Source organism: Chionomys nivalis, chromosome 12 (genome assembly GCF_950005125.1).
Source record: "Chionomys nivalis chromosome 12, mChiNiv1.1, whole genome shotgun sequence".
In the NCBI taxonomy this organism is placed as follows: domain Eukaryota; kingdom Metazoa; phylum Chordata; class Mammalia; order Rodentia; family Cricetidae; genus Chionomys; species Chionomys nivalis.
In genome coordinates, this window is record NC_080097.1 from 5435196 (window position 1) to 5460000 (window position 24805).

Below are 24805 nucleotides of genomic sequence, written 5' to 3' on the forward strand. Positions count from 1 at the left end.
GGTTCTTCTCCACAGGAAGTGCAGTGGGTGGTAGAAACTGATCTTTAATTGCGGAGTATTGTTCTGTTTCCCTGCCTGACTTGCCTTTTGTCTCCTTGGATGTCCAAGCCTACAGCTGTCCCCTTGACACCTGAAAGAGAGACCCTGGTCGTGTGCTCACGATGACCCTGGTAGTGTGCTCACGATGACCCTGGTAGTGTGCTCACGATGACCCTGGTAGTGTGCTCACAATGACCCTGGTAGTGTGCTCACGATGACCCTGGTAGTGTACTCACGATGACACTAGTGTGCTCATGACTCTGGTAGTGTGCTCACGATGACTGCAGTAGTGTGCTCACGATGACCCTGGTAGTGTGCTCACGATGACCCTGGTAGTGTGCTCACGATGACCGTGGTAGTGTGCTCACGATGACACTAGTGTGCTCACGATGACTGCGGTAGTGTGCTCACGACTCTGGTAGTGCACTTACAATGCTTCCTCTCACTGGGAAGGAAGTATTTCAAGTTTTCCTGGCATATGAGATCCAGGGAACCGTCTCCTAGGGCATAAAACACTAAATGTTAACATTTAGGAAAATTAATTCTCATGATTAAAGAAAAACTAATATAGCAATTGGAATTTATGTATTTCCGTGTTTGTCATTTTTTTCCTTTATCTACCTACTTTGTACTTGGACTGACCTAAAAATAAAGTAACATTCTAAACCCTACCAAGCCAACACTGTCACAGGTTTTTCCGTTTCTGTGTGAATGTGTGTGTGTATATATACATATAGATTTTTTTTTTTAAATCGAGGGCCATGTTGTGCTTCTGAGTCCAGCCCCACTTGGTGGCATTTTGGTTTCCCTTTAGATATTATCCCATATTCTTCTTTGCCACTGACATTAGCTTATTCCATATGAATGCCTGAGAGATTAAATACATATGCATTTAAAATATTGTTTTGATTTGTTTGCAAGTTGTTTCTCTTAAAGGGTCTATCTGGGGAGATGTGTAATTTCTCATATACTGTGCTTGCAGGAAGAATTTTAAATCGTTTCTCCAAAGACATCGGACATATGGATGACTTGCTCCCCCTGACGTTTCTCGACTTCATCCAGGTATGTAAAATCATGCCGTGTTTTCAAACGCAGAACTGAAGGCCCTGTTTCTTCTTTTCCAGGGCCTTTCCGTGAGGGAAGGAGGGTGGCAGCGGGGCTGTGGGGCCAGAGGTGTGTAATGTTCCCTTAGAAAAGGCTGTGTTTGTAGAAGAAAGGCGCGGTTATGATTCGGAGGCTAGCTTAGCGTGAGTAGTGTGTGTAGGTGTGGCTCTGCGTGCCTGTCAGGGTTGGTTCATGGCAGCTACATGCTGGTAGGTGGCTCTCCGTCTGCCTCCCAGGTATCTGGCGTGGATTTGACTTACTGTGAACACATTTCATAATATAGAAACAATCACCTCTCACGGAAAGATAACCCAGATTAACTAAATTATGCATTGTATTGCCACAAAGGGCAAATATTTACTGCACCGTTTTTTTCTTTCTGCTTTTTTTTTTTTTGGAGGGGGTGGGGTAAAACCAGGTGTGGTTTCTTACAAAGACGAGATTAGCAATAATAAGGTGCAAATAATACTTTGTTAGCAAGGACAATAGGAGAGCGGTTATTGCAGATTCAAAGCCTTAAACACAGGCATGGTTAAGCCAGTAATAGGAGGACAGGATCAAAGTCTTCCCAGAAAAGGTCCTTTGTGTTTTCCTAGGCAACTCTTCCACATTGATTACTCTGTCTTAAGGTGTCTTTAAAGAAAAAGAAAGAATCCCACAGAAATTCCCCCTCCGACATGTTTTGTCTGTGAACTTGAGGCCCAGAGCAATCATGTTGGGTCACCTCATCTCTCATCTCCTCATTCAGTCTTGTTGTCCCTGTGGTTTTATCTGTTTTGTTTTGCTTTCTTCTGTCATTTAATTCTGTCTACTTTTCAGTGACTCAGGCAGGGGATCTTTTTGTTTTCCCCTGAGCGTTTATTTTGGAGAAGAGACACATCCATCAAAGGCTCTGCATACGTTCAAATCCCAGCTGCTTGTGGCTCCTTGCCTTGAGACTGGACCCTTTTCAGTCTCCTAACTGCTAGTTTCCCTCCAGAAGCCAAGCTGTAGGCAGGAAGTGGCAGCGGGGTCTTCAGTTATGCCCAGTCTTGCTGGGCCCTTCCCCCTTTCTTCTGAGCCAATCGCTCAAGTCCAAGCTTAGGTTCGCTTCTGGAACCACCGATCTAAAGAACTGAATAATTGTCTAATGTGGAAAATTAGCTCTGCCCCACCCCCCATCAAAAAAAATTCAAGAGTGGGCTACAGTGATTGCTGGCATCCCCGTTAGTCACCCAGAAAGGGAGCCCAGGCTCTCTGATTGCGAGCTGCATGGCCCATAGGTGAAGACCTCCCTTCCCACTCCCCTGAGGCTCACGGGTGGAGTCTCTGTACTGCAGATCAACGCACCAGACTCTTTTGCTTCTGTGAACTTGTTTTTAAAATGAGTCTTCCTGGATTTAGCTATGTCCTCTATCCCCTAGAAGCCACTAGAGCGTTGTCTTCCTTATTCGGTAGAATACAGATAACTTTAAACACATGTTTTGACAGAGATTATTAATTCCTTCTAGAAGCATTTGCAGAGGGTTCTGTCTCTCCACGATCACAAGCTAGGCCAAGGTTGAGTTTTCAGAGCTGACTGGCCCGTTGTGTGTTTAGCAGTGAGCCTTCCTGATTAGAATCCCTCATCGCCCGTGGAGGGATACACTTGATTCTCGGTTTCAGTAGAAAGCGTTCTCAGCATTGCGAGGAGAGAAAATTCTAGTCTTGTTGTACCTCAGTTGGACCAGCTGTTCCAGGGTCTTTATCTGTTACCCACACACACAATCTTGGGACACTCAACCATTGTTAACCACTTTTGGTGCCAATTAGTCTGTTTCTAGAATCTACCAGAAGGTGAGTCTTGTCGCTGGTGTCCCTGCAAAAGGAGTTTCACATAAAGGATAACTTGACCATCGATCGGGATACAGCTCTGTTGTCACCCCCTGTGCTTGCAGGTGTCTCTCCTGAGCCTTCCATAATCCTTTCAGGAAGGAATATTTTCTCCTTTTAAGAATAGTGTTAGCTCGATATAAAAGCCCTGATCCTCTGCCATTGTTCTCGCCCCTTTGAGAGACAGTTCCCGACACTCATTGTTTAAATGGCTGTCAGGAGGAATCAAATAAAACTTGGTAAATGGACGGCAGCCTTCCCTGGGAGGGTTTGCATCTGATGATGGACTGGGCTGCTTGTGAAGAGTTGCTGTGATCATTTGGAAATATTTGGTGCCTGTTGCTATATGATTGAGCGAAGATTTTTATGAAAGACACACACACACACACAATGAATTTAACCTACCCTCAAAGAAAGGCCAACAAAAATCTAAATGTAAATTGATTTTTTTTCTTTTTAAGCCAGATAGGACTCTGTCAGTAGGAAAACTGCCCAGTGGTGTTCTGGGACTCTTAACGGAATCGTGTAAACTTAAAATAAACACTATTATGGTAAGCACATAGAATGAAAACTAATTTTCCAAATCAAATACATTATATTCAATTCATTTTCCCCAATCAACCAAATGTTTAAAACCTGTTAGTTATAACAGCAATCTCCTGGAAATTAATTAGAAGCCTATTAACTCTGCTAGCTGAGGCGGATGGCAGGGGGGTTGCTCCTCACAATCCTAAGCAGTCTCCAGAATTGAACTGCAGCAAGGTCAAAATGACAGTCAGCCTCCTTCACCCTCCGGCTGGCCTCACGCTGGAGCTTCTGGGGTGCTGGTGGGTAATTGGGGGGTGCTTTTCACAACATGGTGTCTACTCTGCCTCAACCCTTTAACACATGTTTAAACATTTGGACTAAGAATGTAGCTCTCCTGACCTTGCATTCCTGAGACCCTGGGTTCCATTCCTTGCACCACTAAAACAAACAAACAAAAAGAACAACAACAATAGCAACAGAAATTTGAGAATTAGCCACCAGATAAACCATTCAAGTCAGGAGACCATTGCTTTCAATAGTAGCACCTACTCCCTTCCATAGACTCTGAGGTTTATGCAGTTTTCCTCAGGTCTTATTTCCTCGCTCATCCCCTGAGCCAGTTTCCTGGGTCCCCTGAAGGGTTTTTTTTTTTTTTTTAACCTTCTTTCAAAATTGACCTTACTTAGTAGCAAACTTCCTGTCTGCCTTTGTTCTTAATGTCATTACTAAACCCTGCTGCTGACTTCTGGATGCTGCAAGCCTCGATGTCTCTCATCAGATCCTGGAAGTCATTACTACTCCTCCTGTGTTCGGGGAGTTTCCCAGGATGCTCCTGTGCTCAGCTTGGCTGAAGCAGTTGAGTTCAGACGGAGTTGGAGTTGAGGCAGTGCCCCCAGAGTGAATAGAAATCCAAGCAAGGTTCAGATAAAGACTGCTTGGCTCCTAGTTCCTCCTTATAAAAGATAGGCATACACACATGCTTTACTGGGTCATAAGATCGGATCGCTACAAGTAAATAACGTAATGACAGTCATTCCTGTGAACTGCTTAATCCCGAGCGTGTGTACGCCATCAGCTTTCTGAAAGATGATGACAGTTGAGTTGGTTTTGTAAGTCAGTTCAGGACTTAAGTTTCCCACTGCGTGTGATGCTGAGGAATGGAGGGGTGGGCCTGAGGACAGGACCCTCCCTCCATCTGTGGCAGGGGCCTACCGTCCGTGTGCTCTGAGAGACCCAGTCAGAAGTCTGGGCAGAGATCTGTCATGCCACCGCGGGGATATGCAGGAAACTCTGTTTAAAATGTGAACAAAGTTCCTGGCCACATTGAAGTCTAATTTTGTCCCTCGGGCGTCAAGGAAAGGTCCATTTCTGTGGACATGGACCGGGTTTGTTTTAAAGTGTTAGCTGTTGGTATTTCATGGTGATGGCACACGGCAATGTCACAGCCTGTTCTCAAAGCTCGTGCATCGTTGTGAGATGTGTGACTGGAGGAGGGCTGAGAAGAGACGTCTGGGAAACTGGGCTCTTGGTGCACACATGCGTGTAGTGACTAGACATAAAATAGACACAGGGGGACAGTTCTGTCCCTTTTAACTGACAAGCTGTTGCAAGGCATAGAACAGAGCCAAAGGGCATTTTGAATAAAGTATAAATACAAGATTAGAAATAATAACATAAAATACAAAGCTATATCGGAGTTGCTGATGGCTAGCAGCTTACCTCTGGCTTAGGAAGTATTGTTCAAAAGTGTTTCACTTTTTCAGGAGATTGTGACCCCTTTGAGTATAAACAGGATTTCTAAAGCCAACTCCTATCAAGACAAAATAGTTTTCTGCAGGTTAAAACTAGGTGGTATTGAAGAAATAGAAAAATTAAAATATCAATGCCATCTGACCATCCATCCCTCAGATGAGAAACTGAGCAGAGACAACAGTCTCCCAGCAGGAATTTGACCTTCAGAAGATGAATGTATTGGTAAACTAGCTGAGTGTGTGTGTATGTGCATGCACGCACATGTGTGTGCCCATGTGTATGCGTGTGTATGTATGTGTGCCTGTGTGTGCGTGTGTGCGTGTGCATGTATGCCTATGTGTATGCATGTGTGCGCCTGTGTGTGTGCCTGTGTGTGCCTATGTGTGTGTGTATGCGTGTGTGTATGCCTATGTGTGTGTGTGCAAGTGCACAGACAGACAGAGAAGGTCACTAACCCACAGGTTTAACTCTGATTCCTTATGATCAGCACATTTCAGTAGCATGACTTTAGTTTGTTTTATTTCTTAATACAGATTTTATCTTACTTTGTGTTTGTTCTCTTAAGTTTCACATGTAGAAGGCAGAGGACAGCCTGTGGGAGTTAGTTCTCTCCTTACACCATGTGGTTCCTGGGGACCAGTTCAGGTCATCATACTTGGTGGCAAGTTCCCCCTACCCTTGAGTCATCTCACCAGCAGCCCATCATCCCACATTTTCATAAAGCAGCTATCAGATTATTAATAGATGCCATGCTTTAAATTTTTAGTAGCATTTTAATTAAATAGTTAGAACTCACTGTTTTTAGTAATAAGTTTAGTTAAATACATTTGTCACAATTGATGGGAGGATGTTGTGTGACTGTTCTTGTAACTAGGTATTTTTGCAAAATACTTTGGCTTTTTCCCAAAAGGAGAACATTTTTTTTTTTTTTATTTAAACCTATCCCTTGGGGTTGGACTGTTTCTCGTTCCTGTAGGCTGCCCCTCCCAGCCCCCTAACCTAACCCTGACTTTTAGAGAGAGACTGGGGATGGGGGCAGAGTACATGCGTGTGCCCATAAACACCCTCAAGGATCAGTTAATTGTCTATATATGACCTTTCCACAAAACTGGTGTTTGGTGAACAGTATGCAGAATAATGCTTGTGGCAGGACCGGGGAGATGGCTCCAGTTGGTAGAGCAAAGCCAGGCTTGTAATCGCAGGAGTTGGGAGGTGTTAGCGAGGAGGCTCCTTGGGGTTGAATGGTCAATAGCTTAGCCCAGCCCAATTAGTGCACCTTAGGTTCATGAGAAACCCTTTCTTGAAATAAGGCAGAAAAGAAAGATGCCCAGCATTAACCTTTCACCCTCACATTGCAGGCATATGTGCATACATAGTGCATACATGTTCACACAGACTGTGCACACAAATGCTTGTGCTTGACTATGCTGACCTCTCCTTAAATAAGGTCCTACACTGTAGCCAGGTTTGTCTATTTTCCTAAAGCATTTACAGTCGAGCCTGTATAACGTTATCCCATCATAGTTTGTGAAGTGCAGCCCCCTCGATAACTGAAGGGACTGTAAAAATGTGCCATGTGTATGTCTCTTTCCTCTCTCCTACTGCTTACCTGAAGAAGTCTTAGCAGGTACGAGTTGTTTCCCCACCTTCCCCTGACCCCACCCTCACCCCTCTTCACTCATGCGCTCCTCAGGACTGTCAGCACCTCCAGGATAACTAGCAGGCGGTGCTGAGGTGAGAAATCCTCTGGTGCGTGTTGGTCTCTTAGCCCATTTCCATGGAGTGTCCACGGCGCTGGGGCATCCCTGTGCGCAGAGGAAGCCTGACGGTGTCTCGGCACCTGGTTATTTCCTAAGAGACTGTATGTGGTTTTAAATTAAAGCTTCAAGGTTTTATTATTTCTGAGTTGACCTAGATTCTTTGGTCATAGCTTCTGGGATCCTTCTGTAACCTATCTGGAGGAGTTGGACAAAGCTTTGTGGTCATCCCTGAACCCCAGAAGTGGAGAAGACATACGTGGCAGGAAGCCCAGGGCATGGGTGTTTGCAGTGAAACCGTGGGATGGAATAACAACAGGGTATTGAGATAAGACATTGGAAGCAACAAAGGCGATGGGTAGAGGGGCCAGGTCTTGGAGAGACTTGCGTCTCAAGTACAAGACCTTAACCGTGTAGTGGTGGGTAGGACAGGGAGAGGAGAACCCCCAAAGGATAGGATTGTGCCCGCACAGACCGGCTGGAGAGGTCCCTGGGCATACTGTCACGTGAGCATCTATATAAGAACGCCATGAATAAACAATTGCTGCCCTCTCCCACTAGGAAGTCTACACTGCAGGACAGTTCATCCCTCAGGTATACATCAATCACAAGACTTTTTCTTTTTTAAAATAAGTTTTTAGGTATCCCAGGATGGCCTTGAACTCTTTGTGTAGCCAAAGATGATCTTTTGTTTCTGATCCCTAGTCTTCATGTGCCAAGTGCTGGGAGAGGAATCTGTGCTAGTGGGCACCCAGTCCATGGCCCTGGGAGTTGAACCTAGGGCTCTGCAGACTAGACAGCCCTCCTAACTGAGCCACATCCTGACCCCAAGGTCAACCCTGAGGCCACCAAACATCGGTCTTGTTTAGTCATACCATAGTTGCTGGATAAGCTGGGGCTGTTTGCAATTCTAGGTGACGAAGACAGACTGCTTAAAGGCTAATCATGTCTTCCTACCAATGCACGGTCTTCCTTCCTGTGGCCACAGAGCCCCGAAGACCACTTCAGACAGTGTGCTTGGTTCTTCAGGAAAAGCTTCGGGTTTAAATGGTGTGAGGTCGAGTGTGCTACTGTGTGACTCTGTAGGTGACAGGGTGGCTCTTAGATAAGCATAAGATTACGGTGTCATGTATGGTAGAGCGGGGGAGCTGAGAAACCGCCTTTTCTAACTCACATACTGAGGTCTACCGCTTACCGCCTCTGTCCTCACAGAGCTACATACTCACAAAAGATGGAAGAAAAAACCTACTTCCTAAGGATTGCCGGAAAGATAAATTGCTATCATTTTAATGTATTTTTCTTCCTTTAGTTTAGTTGTGTTTTAGTGGTAAGGTTTCAATGTATCGTCCAGGCTGGCTCTGAACTCCTGGGCTCAAATGACCTTTCTGTCTCAGGTTCTCAGGTAGATGGAGTGGCAGACAGCTCTTTCCCATCATGTCTGGCTGAACCCTCCTCCCCCACCCCAGGTCTGGAGATCTAACCCAGAGCTGGGTAACTACTGTACACTGAGCTACATTGTTGACATCAGTGGCATGTCAACAGAGTTTGTGAAGTGATAAGGGATATGCTTTTTAAAATCCAACATTACTCCTAAGTGAGAGAAATCATTTGATAATGATAATCATCTTATTTTCCATGTGTTCTGACACATACCAAACCCATAAATATTGCCACGTGAGCTTGTATCCCAGATGTTGGGTTTGTTGGTCCTTATAATTCTAAGGGCTAGTTTTTATTCAGAACCACACCACCAATTGTTTTCAGAATAGACCACTGAGCAGTAAACATTTCATATTAACCTAATTTCCATACTATTTCCGAAGCTTCCGTGATCCTCAGGAGCATGTGGTAAAGGGCCTCACTTGTCTGCAGTTCTGGCAGCTAACGTCCTCGCTTCCAGGGCTCTTCCTGCTAACAAAACAATTGAAAATGAAGTTAGGAGGCAGGAATAGCACTTGGCATTTTAGTGGGGTTCTGGGGGGGGCGGTGGGAGGATTTTTCTGAGTGTGCAGACTTGCATGGAGCTGCCTTCTGCAAAATGCTGTCAACTGGTTTAGGAGAACCACATTGCAAAACCTTTCTTCCCCACCTCGCACCCCTCATCCAAAATAAATAAATAAATAAGGCCAGCAGCTTGACTGAGCTTAAATAACTGACTTTTCATAGCCTTTCACGGCACACAAAGGGCTAATCCCGAGGCTACTTGAGCCACCAATGCAGGCAGTAGTGGGGACCACCACTGAACGTGTCATTCCCCCCTCCCTGCACACAAAACACATTGACTGCCGCTTTATGAAGTGAAAATGCCAAGCCAAAGGAGGAGCGAAGGAGGCATCCCTCGGTTGCTTCTTCCTGGGGGGTGGGGGCGGGGCGAGAGAAAGCTCTGCATCTGGATAAGGGGAACAAAGCCAGCCTAAGACTTGGGGATAATAGGTTGGGTCACCGGCTTTTATAGAAGCACAAGGGTGGAACTGCCCGGACTTGTCTCGGTCCCACTGACCCTTGCATCGCTTTGTGTGGAGATGTCAGGGAAAGTGTGTAGAAAGCACAGGGAACAATGACTTTGTCATTGGGAAATTTCTATGGTTTGTTCACCCCTGCCCCCCCACTCCCACCTTCAAATCCCCCTCAGACAAAGGACGGTGTTAGTTAGGTTGCTTTGCCCTCATTTTCAAAGATCTCTGTCTTTAAAAGTAAGCTCATCCATTTTAACCAAATCACAGTGTTTTTCATGCTTGCAAAAATCAACAAAAGAGTTCTCAGTCAGTGCGCTTGCAAGGAAGGAATCGTCTGTGATGCCAGCCTCAGAGATAATGCTGGTGCCAGCTGCCCAGCTGAAGTGGTCCCCTGGTTGTGGACAGACGAGTTGACCGTAGAGGGCACTGGAAATATTGACCAACACTTGACCCGTCGGTGACAGGCCTCACAGAGCCCCATGCCTGCTATTCTTAGGAGAGGGTTGGGTTTTGCCGTGTACACTTGGTAGTGTGACCACAGCCCCTAGGGATCTCCCCAGTCTTGCAGGCTGGCAACCGATGCTCCAACCTATCCCAGCATGTGCTGCGGTGGTAATGGTTGTAGTTTAGTAAAGAGGCAACTAAGACCTAAAGAACAACAGAACTGAAGGATCTCATTTTTATCCAGGCGGTGCTGTTCTCAGAACACAGAACTTTGCGCCGTAGCATTGCTGGATGGCACGCATGGTCACACAGTAGCCGTCATTCACTGTGTCCTCTCCCCTTGGGGCCTTATACCCTCAGCCATCCTAGACAGTCCGGAGTGTGGAGGAGAAAATGACTACATATTATTCGAGACCCCAGAGTCTCCACATGTTGCTGGTCTTGATTGTATTCGTATTTGTCTGTTTTTTTTCTGGTGAATTCTCACAGTGAGATGAATAAGAAAAAGTTGGCTAGTTGTTGTAGGAAGGCGCTTGTTGGTTCCCAGCTGCTCAGCCCCGAAATAACCATTCAGAAACTGTATTAATTAAATCACTGCTTGGTCCATTAGTTCTAGCTTCTTATTGGCTAATTCCTATATATTAATTTAACCTATTTCTATTAATCTGTGTGTTGCCATGTGGCTTCTCTCTAACTCCTCCTTATTTCTCCCAGCATTCAGTTTAGTTTTCCCCGCCTACCTCTATTCCCTGCACAGGCCCAAGATGGTTTCTTTATTCATTAATGGTAATCACAGCATACAGAGGGGAATCCCACGTCAGCTAGTGAGCTTGCTTCTGTTTTATTAAAATCGTACTTTCTATTTTATAATCTTTTACACTTGTTGATTGCATGTGTGTCCGTGCTCAAGCGTGTTGGTCAGAGGACTCATGGGAGTCAGTTCTCCCTTCGACTGCACTTATCCCAGAGGTTAAACTCAGGCTGTCAGGCTTGGCACATGCGCCTCACCTCAGGCTGTCAGGTTGGCGCGTGCACCTCACTGACCCCAGTACTTTCTATCTTATATATGATGTGTCTTTTTGATTTGACCTGGAACATGGTTCTTCATCATCAAAAGTAGCATCTTGGAACTTCTCCTGCTTCAGAATTTCACAACTTGCTTGTCTTCCCCAGTCCTCTCTCTGGATTCCGATGCGTGTTCTCTGGAAGTCTGAATTCAGTCTTGAAGCAGTTGGTACAGCTTCTGCCTCCTGGTGCAGGATCCAGACTCTGAGAGACTTATCATCCAGGGCTCAGGAGCTGTGTCTGTCCTGAGGTACACATTGATTTTTAATCTTTGCACTGGATCCCCCTCCCCACTCTGGATGCACCCCGAATACAGCATTCTTGACCCTGTGACTATGCATTTTCTAGCGTGTGCCCACACATACAAGGGATCGGGGTTCTGTTCTTTCATGGATACCACAGTGGCTGGGCTACTGTTCGTCTTAGAAATCTGTATCGGTCTGAGTCATCTCACTCGACTCTTCTTTGTCAAGATCATTTTACATATTTTTAGCCTTTTAATTTTAAATCCACCCTGTCAGTTTCTTTTTATAAAGCCTTACTTATTTCTGTTACTCTGCTCCTTACTCTGCTTCTGTTGTCCGCGTGGCCTGTTACGGCGCATCTGTCCACGTATTTGGGTCTCCTCTAACTTTCTCAGACGTGTTTATAATTTTCAGTAGAGATCACTTGTGTTCCTTTGGTCACTTGTATTCCCATGTGTAGTGTTTTCTGTTTCTCTTGATGAGATTGTTTAAGTATTTTTCACTTGTTTGCTGCTAGTATATAGAGATAACAGATTTTATGCATATTGCTAGCATATCATTGATCCTAAATTCACTTTGCATTTTCTGCAATTAAGAATGGTCTCTTGCTGAATGTGCTGATAGGTGATACTCACCTTTATTCCCAGCACTCAGGAGGCAGAGGCAGGTGGATTTCTGTGAGTTCGCGGCCGGCCTGCTCTACATAGCCACTTATAGTCTAGCTAGGACTACTTCCTGAAGCCCTGTCTCCAAACTGGTGTGTGTGTGTGTGTTCGTGTGTGTGTGTGTGTGCGTGCGTGTGCGTGTATGTGTGTAATGAGTGTCACTTTTCCCTTTTCGATACTTAAAGCTCTCCCTGACTTATTGCTGTGGCTGGCCCTTCTAACACAGTGCTGAGTAGAAGCCGTACGAGCAGTGAATCTCAGCCTTCTCAACTCTGCAACCCTTCATACAGTTCCTCATGTTGTGGTGACTCCCAGTCACAGAATTGTTCATTGCTACTTCATAACTGTAATTGTGCTATTGTTAATAATGCAAATATCTGATATACAACCCCCATGAAAGGGTCATTTAACCCCTAAACTGGTTTCCACCCAGATTGAGATCCACTAGATTAGGGCTTTTTGCACTTTCAGAAGGGTCTTTTCCGTGTTTCTTCACTGACAGGGGTGTTAGTTGTACCTGTGCATTGTGGGGAAGGGTTGTTTTGTGTTAAATAGTTACCTTGTCAGACTGGGAAAGACTCATTTAATTCTTAATTTGATAACAGTGTAAAACATTAAAGTCAAGAATAGGTGTTGAATTTTGACGAAGGATTTTTGAGTTTCTTCAGATAGTCACGGTCATTCTCTTTACTCTAGAAGAAGGTCACACTGGCACATCGTGGGTTAACCTAACCAGTATCTTTTCAGCAAAGACATGGGTCTCCATTTTGCATCTCTTGTAATCGTTTGTAAACATCTGATATTATACTGACCTCATGAAAAGGAGAGAGTTAGCATGGGACTTGTGTTTGTGATCGTCGATTTTGTGTGTCAGCTTGGCCAGACTAAGGCTCCCAATCCCAACTGTTTACTCAAACAGAAACCAAGGTGTTGGTTGAAAGGTATTTTGAAAATACAATTACTGCTTTTAATTGGCTGGTTTCAGGTAAGGGAGATCATATCAGGTCATCTTAGCCGGCTTGATTTGGTGGATTAAAAGCCTTAAGAGCAGAGGTAGAAGAAACCCTGGCTGTAGATAACAAGTTCTCCTGCCTTCTCAACAGCTTGCTGTGCACCTTCTAAACTTGCCTCACCAGCCCCGGTCACAGAGGTCGATTGCTAGCAACTAATGTTTGTTCTCGAAATGTTTGTGTTCTATTTCTCTGCACTCCTCTCTTCTCTTTTTTCCTCTTCTTTCCTTTTCTTTTTATTTTGTGGGGAGCGGAGATTGAGACAGGGACTTACTATGTAGCTCTGGCTGACCTGAGCCCACTATGTAGAACTAGGCTGGCCTAGAGCTCTGAGATCCACCTGTCTCAGACTTTTTGGTGCTGGGATTAAAGGCGTGTCTCCCTTGCATCCTACCTGTCAGTCCTCTTTTCTAAAATAAAGCCAAGAATTTGGTAACAATGGCATTTCCCCTTTCTGACTTGTTTCATAGACTTCACCAGTGAAACAGTTTAAGTCAAGGACTGTGATTAGTCACAAAAATCCCTTTCAAACTATGAATTCTGATTCGTAGACTGAAATAGAATTATGCTGTTTGCTATTTCTTTTAGCAAAACCTTTAGCCACCATTTCTCAAGGCATTTGACCTTTCAACCTAACATGTTATCTCTGAGTTTCTGATCATCCCCTTTTAACGCCCATGATAGCTCTTTTGATACGTGATAGTAGCATTTTTCCTTCTGTCTTTGAAAGACCCAAGTTTTTTTTTCTATCTCATTAAAATTTTTCTTTCTCTTTTAAGCTATCATGTTTCCTCTTGTTGTTATTGATGTTTTGGTGGTTTTGTTTGTTTGTTTGTTTTTTAACTAGCCTCTCACTGTGTAGCCATGGTTGGCCTGGAGCTCCCTGTTGGATCAAACTGCCCTCAGACTTGCACCAGCCCCTCCCATGTCCACCTCCCAAGTGCTGTCATTTCAGGCCTATGCCACGGTGTCTGTTTTTTTTTTCCCTTTTCCTGTTTTTGTTGTTGTTGTGCTCATTTGTTTCCTATCTTCTTTTAAAATGTCTTTATTTGTCTTTATCTTACGTGTATGTTTGTCTTGCCTACATGTATGTTTATGTTCCCATTGTGTTCTGGATGTGTGAAGGATGAGAAGAAGGGGTCACGTGTCCTGGAACTGGAGTTATGAATGGAGGTGAGCCATCATGTGGGCGTTGGGAATTAACAGAGCTCGTCTGAAGGCAATAAAGATGCTCTGACCACTGAGCCATCTCCCCACCCACTTTTCTACCTCAAGATCTAGTTTTTGGTAGTTAAATTTCCTTTTTACTTACAAAAAAAAAAAAGTTAAAGCTATATGTTTACCTCCAAATGTAATGTTAGTTGCAACTTTCAGACTTTGCTGGTGCCCGATTTTCATTGTGTTTTCCTAATGCTGGTGTTATTTAGAGGTGTGCAGTGGATTTTCCTGATAGTCATCTTGTTTCTGTGTTATTGTTAATCCACTAAAGTCATTTACGCTCTGCACTTTAGTCATTGAGGTCTATGGATACATGCTTTATGGCCTGAAAAGAATTGGCCCTTGCATCAGAGCCATTGGTCTTCATTTCTTCAGTGCCTCATCACAGACTCTTATATTTCCATTGATTTTTGTGGTTGTTGTTGTTAGTTTGTTCTAACTTTTGTTGAAATAAACCTGTCTAATTTTGTACCATGTGACTGTGTTTGTCTGTTTCTTGTAAATGCTGTCAGATTTTTCTATCATATTCTGAAGCTGTCTTTATCTCCTAGATAATTTGACCATGGTTTCTTTTATTTATTTATTTTAAGACTTGTTTTGCTTTTATGTGTTTGTGTTTCTGTCCGTGTCTGAGCACTTATGAGTGCAGGTACCTGGGGAGGCCAGAAGGGGGCGTCGGATCTCCTGGAGCTAGAGTTGCAGGCTGCTCTTGCAGGTTTCTGGAAATCAAACTCTTAGTCTTTGAGAGCAGGAAGTACTCTTAACCCCTGAGCCATCTCTCCAGCTCCCTGGCCTCTTTTTCTGATGAAATAGTTTCCTTTTGAGTCCTTGGATTAAAAGCTTCAGTGTTCACAGTGACAGTCTTTTTGCCTGGCATGTTTACCATTATTTACCTTTGTTTTAAACTTGTGTCCAAAGTAGAATCTGCAGGTCGAAGCCTTGAGTTTTATAAAAAGCGTTAACACTGGAAAAGGCCAGAGGAAGCTTTTCACCAGCACTGTTTGTTGTGGTATTTTCTTTTCCACTTGGAGATCAATTTCTTTTATCTTACGTGTTCCCAAAATAGTAGATAAAAGAGGCTCTTTTATACATACATCAGTAGACAGCTGACTGATGAAAACCATCATTCTTTTTCCCTTGGTAAATCAGAGGAAGATCTTGCCAGGAAGCGAGTCCCGGTTTGCTAACGGCACTTGAGACTGACCTCCCACAGAATCGGGAAGAGCGGAAGGCAGACCAGGCAGGGCACACTCATGGCAGCTTGGCACAGACTCTGCAGTCGTGCTGACACAGATTCAAAGCTCCCCAGTCGCTCTCACATGTGAGCTACTCGAACCTGGTTTTATTTTTAATACTGTAAACAAAGAGTAAAAAGTACCATATACCGATTAGGTGGCGTTATGCATAAACATGTATCTTGACTGAGGGCTTGGGACAGGTAGCAGTCGGAGTTCAGGGATGGAGTGAGCCAAAAGTAGAGATGGCTCCCATAAAATTAGACTACATTTTTACTACTGTTTATAGGAAAAATACTCCTTGGCACATGCATCCTATAGACCAGCAGCAACAGAACCCCATGGAATTCTGTTTAAAGTCAGCTGCGGATAGGTGCCCAGGAACGTCCCCAACACTGAAAGCAGTTGGGGAGATAAGTACCAAAAGCCCACACAGGCCCTTGCATTAAGTCTCCTATGGGGAAAAAATGGCTTTAAAATCTGTATATTAAAATATGATATTCTAAAGGAAACTCTTGTATGTTTGCTTTGGTTTTATTCATTTGCCTTTAGAGGCAGGGTCTGTATAGCCCAGGCTCACGGGGAAATAACTTTGTAGCCCAGGCTGGCCTCAGTCTTGTGGAGTTCCTCCTGTCTCAGCCTCACAAGGGTTGAGGCTACTGTTAGATGCTAGCACACCCAGCCTCATGGTAAATCCTCCTGAGGAGATTTTGTGGGATTGACCACTGTCACGTGTAGGTACACAAAATGCAAAATAGCCCGCTTCATTTGTTCTTAAGATTTTACATATTTGGTAAAATTAAGTTTACTCCTTTTTCCATAAGTCATTTCACTTTGGAGGATTAAAGGTAATTTTTCTTACAAAATTTCATATTTTAACTTAAAAATATTTGTCCAGTTAGCAAGAATTGGTATACTGTTGGAAAGCACCTTTGAACCTTTTAGACTTTCTCTCCATTTCATGAGCTGGGCAGGGTGTTCGTCTCCATCCGCTGGGGCCGAGGACCAGTCACCATGGAGAAGGCTGGTATAACCATCAGGAACTCAGTGACGTTTGAGAATGCCGAGAAAGGGGAAAGTAATGAAAAATAGAAATACACCACGCTTTTAGCATAGTGGTTGGGGAATCTCAGTTCAGGTTCGTGTTTGAGTGGCCCTGCTAATGAGGGTGTCCAAAGACGTCTAAAGCACTCCGAGCCTTGTGCAGGCATGTTCAGTATTAGCATGGGTACCGTGCCACTTCAACTTCCCGGGGTAGGCACGGTTCTCTGCAGCTCCGGCAATAAGGAGGCCCTGTCTCTGTGCTTGCTGTTCCAGACGCTGTTACTTGTGGTGAGTGTGATAGCCGTGGCAGCTGCAGTGATTCCCTGGATCCTCATTCCCTTGGTGCCACTCGCCATCCTCTTCCTGATCCTTCGGAGATATTTCTTAGAGACGTCAAGGGACGTCAAGCGCCTGGAGTCCACAAGTGAGTGCCGAGGGTCTCGGGTGGGCGTGGTGAACGAACGCATCCAGCTCGGGTGGGAGTGGTGAACGCATCCAGCTTCCGTGATTAAGGAGAACTGTGGTGAAGAAGATCCATGAAATTCTACAGACTGACTCTGCTCCCGCAGCCCTCTCCAGGGTTAGCATTCATTCCGCAACTGAGCATGGTTATTATAGCCCTCGGGGATCATTGCGGCCCTTCTATCCCAAGTGTGACTCTGCAGCTAACCCGGAGAAAGGGGTAGAAGCCGCGTGTAAACTAATGCTCTGCCTGAGGAAGACCTTCCCCCCGTCACTCACGCCGTCCCTCCTCGTATGCAGAGGAGGCGCACAAGAAACATTTTCTGGTGAATAAGATATTTCCAGCATGGGTTAGAACTAACCTAGAAGGAGAGTAATCGGGGAAGTTTTCTTCCCTAAGTGACGAAGGGAGGAACAGATTAAAGGAAAGTGGGGAGAGGGATCCAACTGTCCTCAGGTGCCGGAAGTCAAGGACTGGAAAGGCACAGTTGGTGCTCATCACTGGTAGTGGCTCTTCGGAAAAGTAGGCGTTGATACTTTCAGGTTCCGTGCTGATTGTGGGCAGCATTTGGGGGAAGGCTGCAGAGACTCAGCTACGCCGGCGGCAGCAGCAGGCAGCATTCTCTTGCTCCACTTCTCTTCCCAGTGTGGGGATAAGAAGGAGAGTGTTCTGTGATTAATCACTCTATTCTGTAGGTAACCACAGAAGATGAGCTATCGGGAGCCCGTCTCATTATGAATGTGCAAGCCTATTTTATTATTATTAAAATTAAAAGCCAGATAAATAGAAGTCCAGCTTTTAAGAATGTATAAGGGCGACAGCCAAAAATGGGTCAAGAAGGAAGATACTTAAATCTTTTAAAAAACTATTTATTTATGTGGGTGCCTGTGCATCAATATGTGTGTGTTCTTGGAGGTCAGAAGAGGCTACCCTGGACATAGAGTTACAGGTGGCTGTGGTCTGCCAGATGGAGGAGCTGGGAACTTGTGTCCTGTGGACGGGACCTCCAAGCCATCACTCCAGCACTCACAAGGAAGATATTTGTACCAGAAAATGCCCATGATGAAGAATTGCTACTACAATTTAAAGCCAGCTCAACTTTCTGAAATCTGAGCCAGGAAGTGTTGGATAATAATAATAATAATAATAATAATAATAATAATAATAACAAAATGAGCTAGGAAGTGTTGGATAATAAGAAGGAGGAGAGGTAGCTCATCAGTACAGCAGACTTTCTTTTTTCATGACCTAATGTGTTTTGAATAAATTCTAAAGACACATCTATCATAACTATGTAAAGCAAGGCAGGTGACATTTTGTAAAAGCTATTGAAAAGTCACCAGTCCTCAGAACCGGCTAAATTGCTGTGAACCCCCAAATCAACACCTTGACGTACACTTTTATTAGTGACAAGGACCTTTTTCTTTCCGTTCTATGTAGAATTTCCTGTTTCGATGCCCACGACATACCTCACTACACTTTTGACCTATCTCCAGCTGACCCTCATTTAGTAATGCCTAAATTGTGAAGGCGTATGTTGTTTCTGTCAGGGTGCTGTGATCCATTAGTTATGTCTGCAGTGAGCACCAGCTAGCAGAGTATGAACCTATGCCATGTATTTTCCAGAACATAGATCCTGGAATCTGATCTTTTAAAGAGTTCCATGTCAGATTCTTAAGATACTGTTCAACTTGAGATGTTCAAATGAGATGCTTAGTAAGAAGCGTGGTCACAGTAACAGAGATGCCTGTTAGACAGCAGCTGAGGATGATCTGGGAGTTTTCCAAGTGACAGAGCTAGAGAAAAATACACCTGGTGATGCAGAGAGCACTTAACCTCGCTCATCTTTCTTTTGTGACCCTGGCTCAGACCAAAAGTACATTGGACATGAATTGTATATAGCGGTCTGCACCTCTAATGCATTCTTCCCTCTGCAAAGGCTGCTAACACCTTTAACCCCTGCCCTGTAGGATTCCTATTGCCCGAGGTAATGCCTGGAAGTCCTTGCTGGCCACTACCAAAGGCAGCCATTGAATGTTGTGTCTCCCGTAGCACTTACTGGTATCCTGAAGGTGCGCTAGCAGGGCAGAATGAGCCTGTCAGGGAACCATCCTCACATGACGGGGGTGGGGGTAGGATAGCCCACATGTCCGACCCCAGGTGGTCATGGTGCAGTATTCTAGAAACACAAAAGCCATTGCGGGACATATATTCCCCGTAGTCAAAGACAGGCAAGGGGGAATTTGTCTTTGAAATTCTGATAAGATAATGAAATCATTGAGCCTACAGTGGGGGTCTGGAAAAGAAGGGACAGTGACACCTGTCACGCTAGCCTCAACCTTCAGAGTAAGCTTCCAATTGGGTCACGGCCAGCCGAGAGATGTCCCATCTGGGTCAGTGGTGTGGGCACAAGTGCAGTGTGACACCCAGACACATAGTGACCATCAAGGACTGCTCTCACCCTGGTGGACAGAGGAAGATTCTCTGGGACGCACAGGAGACATTGCCTGTGTCAGGTACCCTTTCAGTTACTGGGAAACAGTAGCTATGTGCCAGCCCTTAAAATAACAGTCTTAAGAGGGGGTTTCAAAAGGTTTCTATATGTCTAGCTTTAATGTGTTGTGATAAATCCGCTAATGAAATTTTGTTTTTAGAACTCTGCTGGCCAAAAATTAAAATAATCGGTGAAAAATAATTTCTTCCCAAAGAAGTAGCTGGAAAGTGTAGGGAAGAAAAGACCTTGAGGATGGGCTACTGAAGGGAGCTGGACCTGACTCCGGTCAAAGGTGTACTGAACAGGAGGAACACTCAGTTCCATCTTTAAAATGACCAGGATTTGGGGGTGGAGCACAGGGACTTCTCAGGTTCCTGGCAGTGTTTTGACTAGAAACCTAGAGCCCTCTAGGAAGCCCCAGGAGTTCCGCTTGGTACTTTAGTGTCTACACTAGGAGCACAGGAGGCCTGGGAGGCCACACACGCAGCTGCCCTGAGCTCTCGGTTGTGTCTGCCCATGTTTCCGCAGCTCGGAGTCCCGTGTTCTCCCACCTGTCATCGTCCCTGCAGGGACTCTGGACCATCCGGGCATATCGAGCGGAAGAGCGGTTCCAGGAGCTGTTCGATGCACACCAGGACCTGCATTCAGGTCTGTCCATTTCAGGCGGTGCTCTTGGGCTCTGAACCCTCTCAGAATCTCTCCCCATGCCTGGATTTCTTCTGATTGGCTTGCTCAGTCCTTCTACCTTGGTGCCCCGTGGCTCTCTGTCTGTTTAGGACCTCAGGCAGCAGACATATTTTGAAAACGACCCCCTGCCAAATGTTTCCTGCAGTGAATGCTATTTTGTCCCCACGGCATCTCCTTTTTTTGCTGCTGTAAGCATGGAAGCGAGTACCAGCAAGATGTCAGCAGGGGCTGTGGCTGTGCTGCAGGACCCTTCTTGGTCCATGGACCATAGATGGCTAACCATCCAATTGGTGTTCTTATCCATGGACCATAGATGGCTAACTATCCAATTGGTGTTCTTGGTCATGGACCATAGATGGCTAACCATCCATTTGGTGTTCTTGGTCCATGGACCATAGGTGGCTAACAATCCAATTGGTGTTCTTGGTCATGGACCATAGGTGGCTAACCATTCAATTGGTGTTCTTGGTCATGGATCATAGATGGCTAACCATCCATTTGGTGTTCTTGGTCCATGGACCATAGGTGGCTAACAATCCAATTTGTGTTCTTGGTCATAGACCATAGATGGCTAACCATCCAATTGATATGCACAGGGTAGGTAATAGATATGACTGACAGCTGCCAACCACCTATGATTCTTTGTGTTCGTGTGAGTTCTTTCCTCCCAGAAGTTTCAGGATTCCCTTCAAAGTCTCTAAAATCTGCCCCACGTTTATTGTGTTTTGCTGACACAAGGTCATGTTAAAAACTACATGAGGCTCCTCTTAGCATGCTAGTCAATTGGATACAGCCCCTGAGGGTGTCCCATCCCTGACCCCAGTGTGTGCAGAAGTAAGGAAAGTATCGGAGGCGAATTGGGAACTGTGTGCTTTGCTATAGAACTGGAAAGTCAACCTATAAGCGGGTGGGCTTCATATTATAGCCCAATACTTTAAGAAATAGCAGGCCATTTTTCCATATTCTTTATTATTATTATATATCTGCTCAAGAGCTCTTAGTTTTTTTTTTGCAAAGCCTCTGTACTGTTTGAGGTATACATCGTACATTGCTTTGCATTTCCTGACTTTCTAGAAATGTTGAGTGTGCGACCTTGCTGCCCTGCTCTGTCCCAACATCTCGGTGCCCCCACACTCACCGCAGTTAAACATGGCTTTTGTACTTACTCACTGCGCTTGTTACGGTTCCCAAATCCAGAGGCTTGGTTCTTGTTTTTGACGACGTCGCGATGGTTTGCCGTGCGTCTGGATGCCATCTGTGCCGTCTTTGTCATCGTCGTTGCCTTTGGGTCCCTGATTCTGGCAAAAAGTAAGTGCAGATGTGAATAACTATTTATGGTATGATTACAATTTATAGCTGTGTTTACAGTTATTAAATTAAACTCCTGCCACCTTGTCTAATGTGCATTCTGTGTGGTTCTAATAAAGTGTGTTAAAGCTTTTACAACATGTCAGGGTGGGTAGGATCATTCAGTGTGATCCAATGAGAGAGTCTGGATAAGTTCTTTTTATCTTTGTTAGAAGGAGCCGAGGTCTAAACAGTGACATTCTGAAAATCCCTGATCTGGTAGCCCAGAGATGAGAGCCAAGTTTACTGTTAACGTTTTGTCCAGACTAGGGCTCTGTGTTTGAGCCTTGGGACTGTTCTTAGTTTGCTGATGTCCCTGTGCACATGGGTGAGAGAGACCCAGCAGGGAGTCACACTGTGCTCGCTGCCAGGTGGGCACCAGAGGAGCAGGTGTTGGCACGTGTGGCGTGAACTCACCATTCCTAACCCCTCTCCAATGACACCCCTGAATTAGGATGTTTATTCATGGAACAATGGGAGTCGTGTTTTACTTTCAAAAGCATTGACTCCTCGGACACATCATCCTGTTTGCAGTGATTTCCAGCTGCGGTTGCATGGGACATAGACAGTGGGATTACGTAACAGGCCTTGAACCATAATGACGAGTCTGAATAATAACATTAGACCTCACGTGCACACTGCCTTTCTCAGATGTGTGTCAGTCCTCCCCAGATGAACAAACTCACCTAATCGTCTCTCGGCATTCATAACGGGCTTTTAAAATTGCAGCATGCGCTCAATCAGTGAATGGAAATGTAACGATTGATTACTCTGGTTGTATGTAACTTATTGGGTCCTCTTGGTAGGGCAGCAGAAGGCTGCAGGATCGAGTTACCACTGAGTCTGACTGTCCTCTCCTTCCTCCTCTCAAAGCGCTGGACGCTGGGCAGGTTGGCTTGGCCTTATCCTATGCCATCACACTCACGGGGATGTTCCAGTGGTCTGTGCGGCAGAGCGCCGAAGTGGAGAATATGGTAATGTTTATCTGAGCGTTTTCGGCCTTTTAACAGTCCCCTTTGCCATTAAATGACATAAAAGCAATTCTTATGTAAAATATTAAAACTGTTATTTTTGCATCATAGCTAACGGAGTTTTTTTTTAAGGTCCCGCTTCCATCTGTTTAATGTTAATGTAAAATAAAATGTATACATCTTTTTCTCTGTCTTATGTATGCTATGTCAGCAGGTTTTAGATTCATCACAAGCTGTCTTCAAATGTAATAAATGCCTCTGTAGGAGGGAAGTTCTGAAATCCGAGAGAGGATATAGGCTAATTTCTCCGAGGCCTGTTTATTTTTGTTTCTTAATGGGTAATTCCTCGTTCTTGGTAAAAGAAGAGTTGAGTTCAGTGTTTTGAGGCTGTTTAATTAATAGCTCTCTCCACTCCGCCATTCCTACACACTCATCCCCAGTTTTACCATCTCCCATGTGTGGAGTAGAAGGCAGGAGGCCCCGGGGTTACTGCTGTCCTGTCCGTTGCTGGTGGGTAAACGCCCACCTCTAAGGTGCTTCTCAAAGGCAGCGCATTATGGCCATAGCAGAAGGTTTAGTCGGCATGTGAATTGCTTCCTGTTCGAAATATTTATTCCTGCTAGTGAGCTAGACAGTGAACACAAGCTCCTTCCATTTCTCTTCTCTCACACAATAGAAATTGTTACTGTGAGTCCTCAAGACACCTGAGCTAACCGCTCTAGGATGGGTCCATTCCGTAGCAAGAGATTATTGACCGAAGGACATAAACTCTTGGTTTTACAAATATCCTTTCATTTTTGTGTTTGTGGAAGGTGTGTGTGTGTGTGTGTGTGAGTGATTTGTGCACGTTGGAGGTGGGAGGTTTCTATGAGGTGTCTTCTTCACCCTTCGCCTTGTCTTTTGAGACCGGTCCCTCACGGAACTCAGAAGATACCAATTCAACAAGACTGGCAAACCAGTGAGCCCTGCTGTGTGTCTCCTGTCCACTAACACCTGGCCTACAGATCCACCCCCACTGTGCTTACATTTTTGTTTACAGAGGTGCTGAGATCCAAACCCGGGTCTTCATGTTTACATAACAATCAGTTAACCCATTGAGCAGGCTCCCCAGCCCCTCCTCTTGCTTTTCATTCTGTGTTACAAGGTCGAAGGGATGGGCTATCATGAGTGAGGTGTCAGATGATGGTGAGCAGAATTGTTAAGTCAACTGAGTCCTCAGTGGTCTTGACATCTAGAAAGCCCAAGCAGGCCTTGGCCAGCTGTGTGTAGGCCAGACACCTCCACAAGCAAACCCCTGGTTCCTGACCCATGTGGATGCCTTTTCTCTTCCAGATGATTTCTGTGGAGAGGGTGATTGAATACACAAACCTAGAGAAGGAGGCGGCTTGGGAGTACCAGAAGCGCCCACCCCCGGGCTGGCCCCACGAAGGGGTGATTGTGTTCGACAACATGAGCTATACCTACAGCTTGGATGGGCCTCTGGTCCTCAAGCACCTGACGGCCCTCATCAAATCCAGAGAGAAGGTTCGTTGAAAGGGTCTCGCCCTCTAGAGTGTCCCCCGAAGATTTAGGCCGCATGCGTGTGCCGACGTCCTGGCGAATCTCTTAGCAAGACTCTTTCCAGGGGTGAATGGACTATGTGATAGAAAACTAATATTTCTTTTTAAAAAATAATCTCCACTTATTAGCATTTTTAGTTATTCTAAAGTATTGCATAATAGTTTTGAATATCTTTTTTTTTTTTTTTTTTTTTTTGGTAAAAAATGTTTTCCTTGTTTGAGGAGAAAACTAGTCTTTCCTTATGTGGTAAAGTGCCCGGGTTGCGGTGCACCAGAATTTAACCAGACCGGAGTTGAGTATATCTGATCTAATGCTTTCTGATAATTACCTGATCTACTGTTGTCCCTGGACCCTTGTCACTGAGATGCCCGTATCTACTTCCCATTTTTATCCCTCTGTTGTTGGACCAAACGCTTTCTCTCACCCCTCCTCTCCTCTTACCTAGCTAGTACCCTCTTCCCTTTCCTTGGTCTTTCTTGCTTTCCTCACAGCTGTGTCCAGCCCCTCACCCATGGACTACATGAAGCCCAGGTTAGCTGTGAGCACAGCCCATCGGAAAATCAGGTTCACTGAAAACATGTGTGTGTTTTTGTTTTGCCATTTTTCTGTTGTAACTCAGTTGTGCGTTGGAGATGACCTTGTCCTGTCTCCGTGTCAGCAGGCTGGACAACCTGCTTCTGTTTTCTTCTTTGCCTTCCGCATCTGGCATCCTTTTGGAGGGGTAGAAGGGGTGTGTGCTCCCTGTCGCCTCCTGTCTGGGAAAGCTGCTGCTGTCAGCCAGGCCTAAATATACCCTGGTAGAACTGTCAGGTCAGTTCTCAGTCACCATGGAAACCCAACCAGAGCTAGGTGGGCCAAGCTCAGGCCGAA

General features: G+C 45.1%; 1 protein-coding gene across 2 annotated transcripts in view; it reads left to right on the forward strand.

Annotated features, from left to right (window-relative positions):
* Abcc4 (ATP binding cassette subfamily C member 4) overlaps positions 1-24805 on the forward strand; it is a 202819-nt gene that overhangs the window by 133073 nt on the left and 44941 nt on the right. For both annotated transcript variants that reach the window (XM_057786383.1, XM_057786384.1), the window contains exons 20-25: positions 1022-1101; positions 16687-16837; positions 19899-20018; positions 21255-21365; positions 22278-22378; positions 23708-23899. In XM_057786383.1, coding sequence (XP_057642366.1) covers positions 1022-1101; positions 16687-16837; positions 19899-20018; positions 21255-21365; positions 22278-22378; positions 23708-23899 — 755 coding nt within the window. The remainder of the gene's footprint in view (positions 1-1021; positions 1102-16686; positions 16838-19898; positions 20019-21254; positions 21366-22277; positions 22379-23707; positions 23900-24805) is intronic.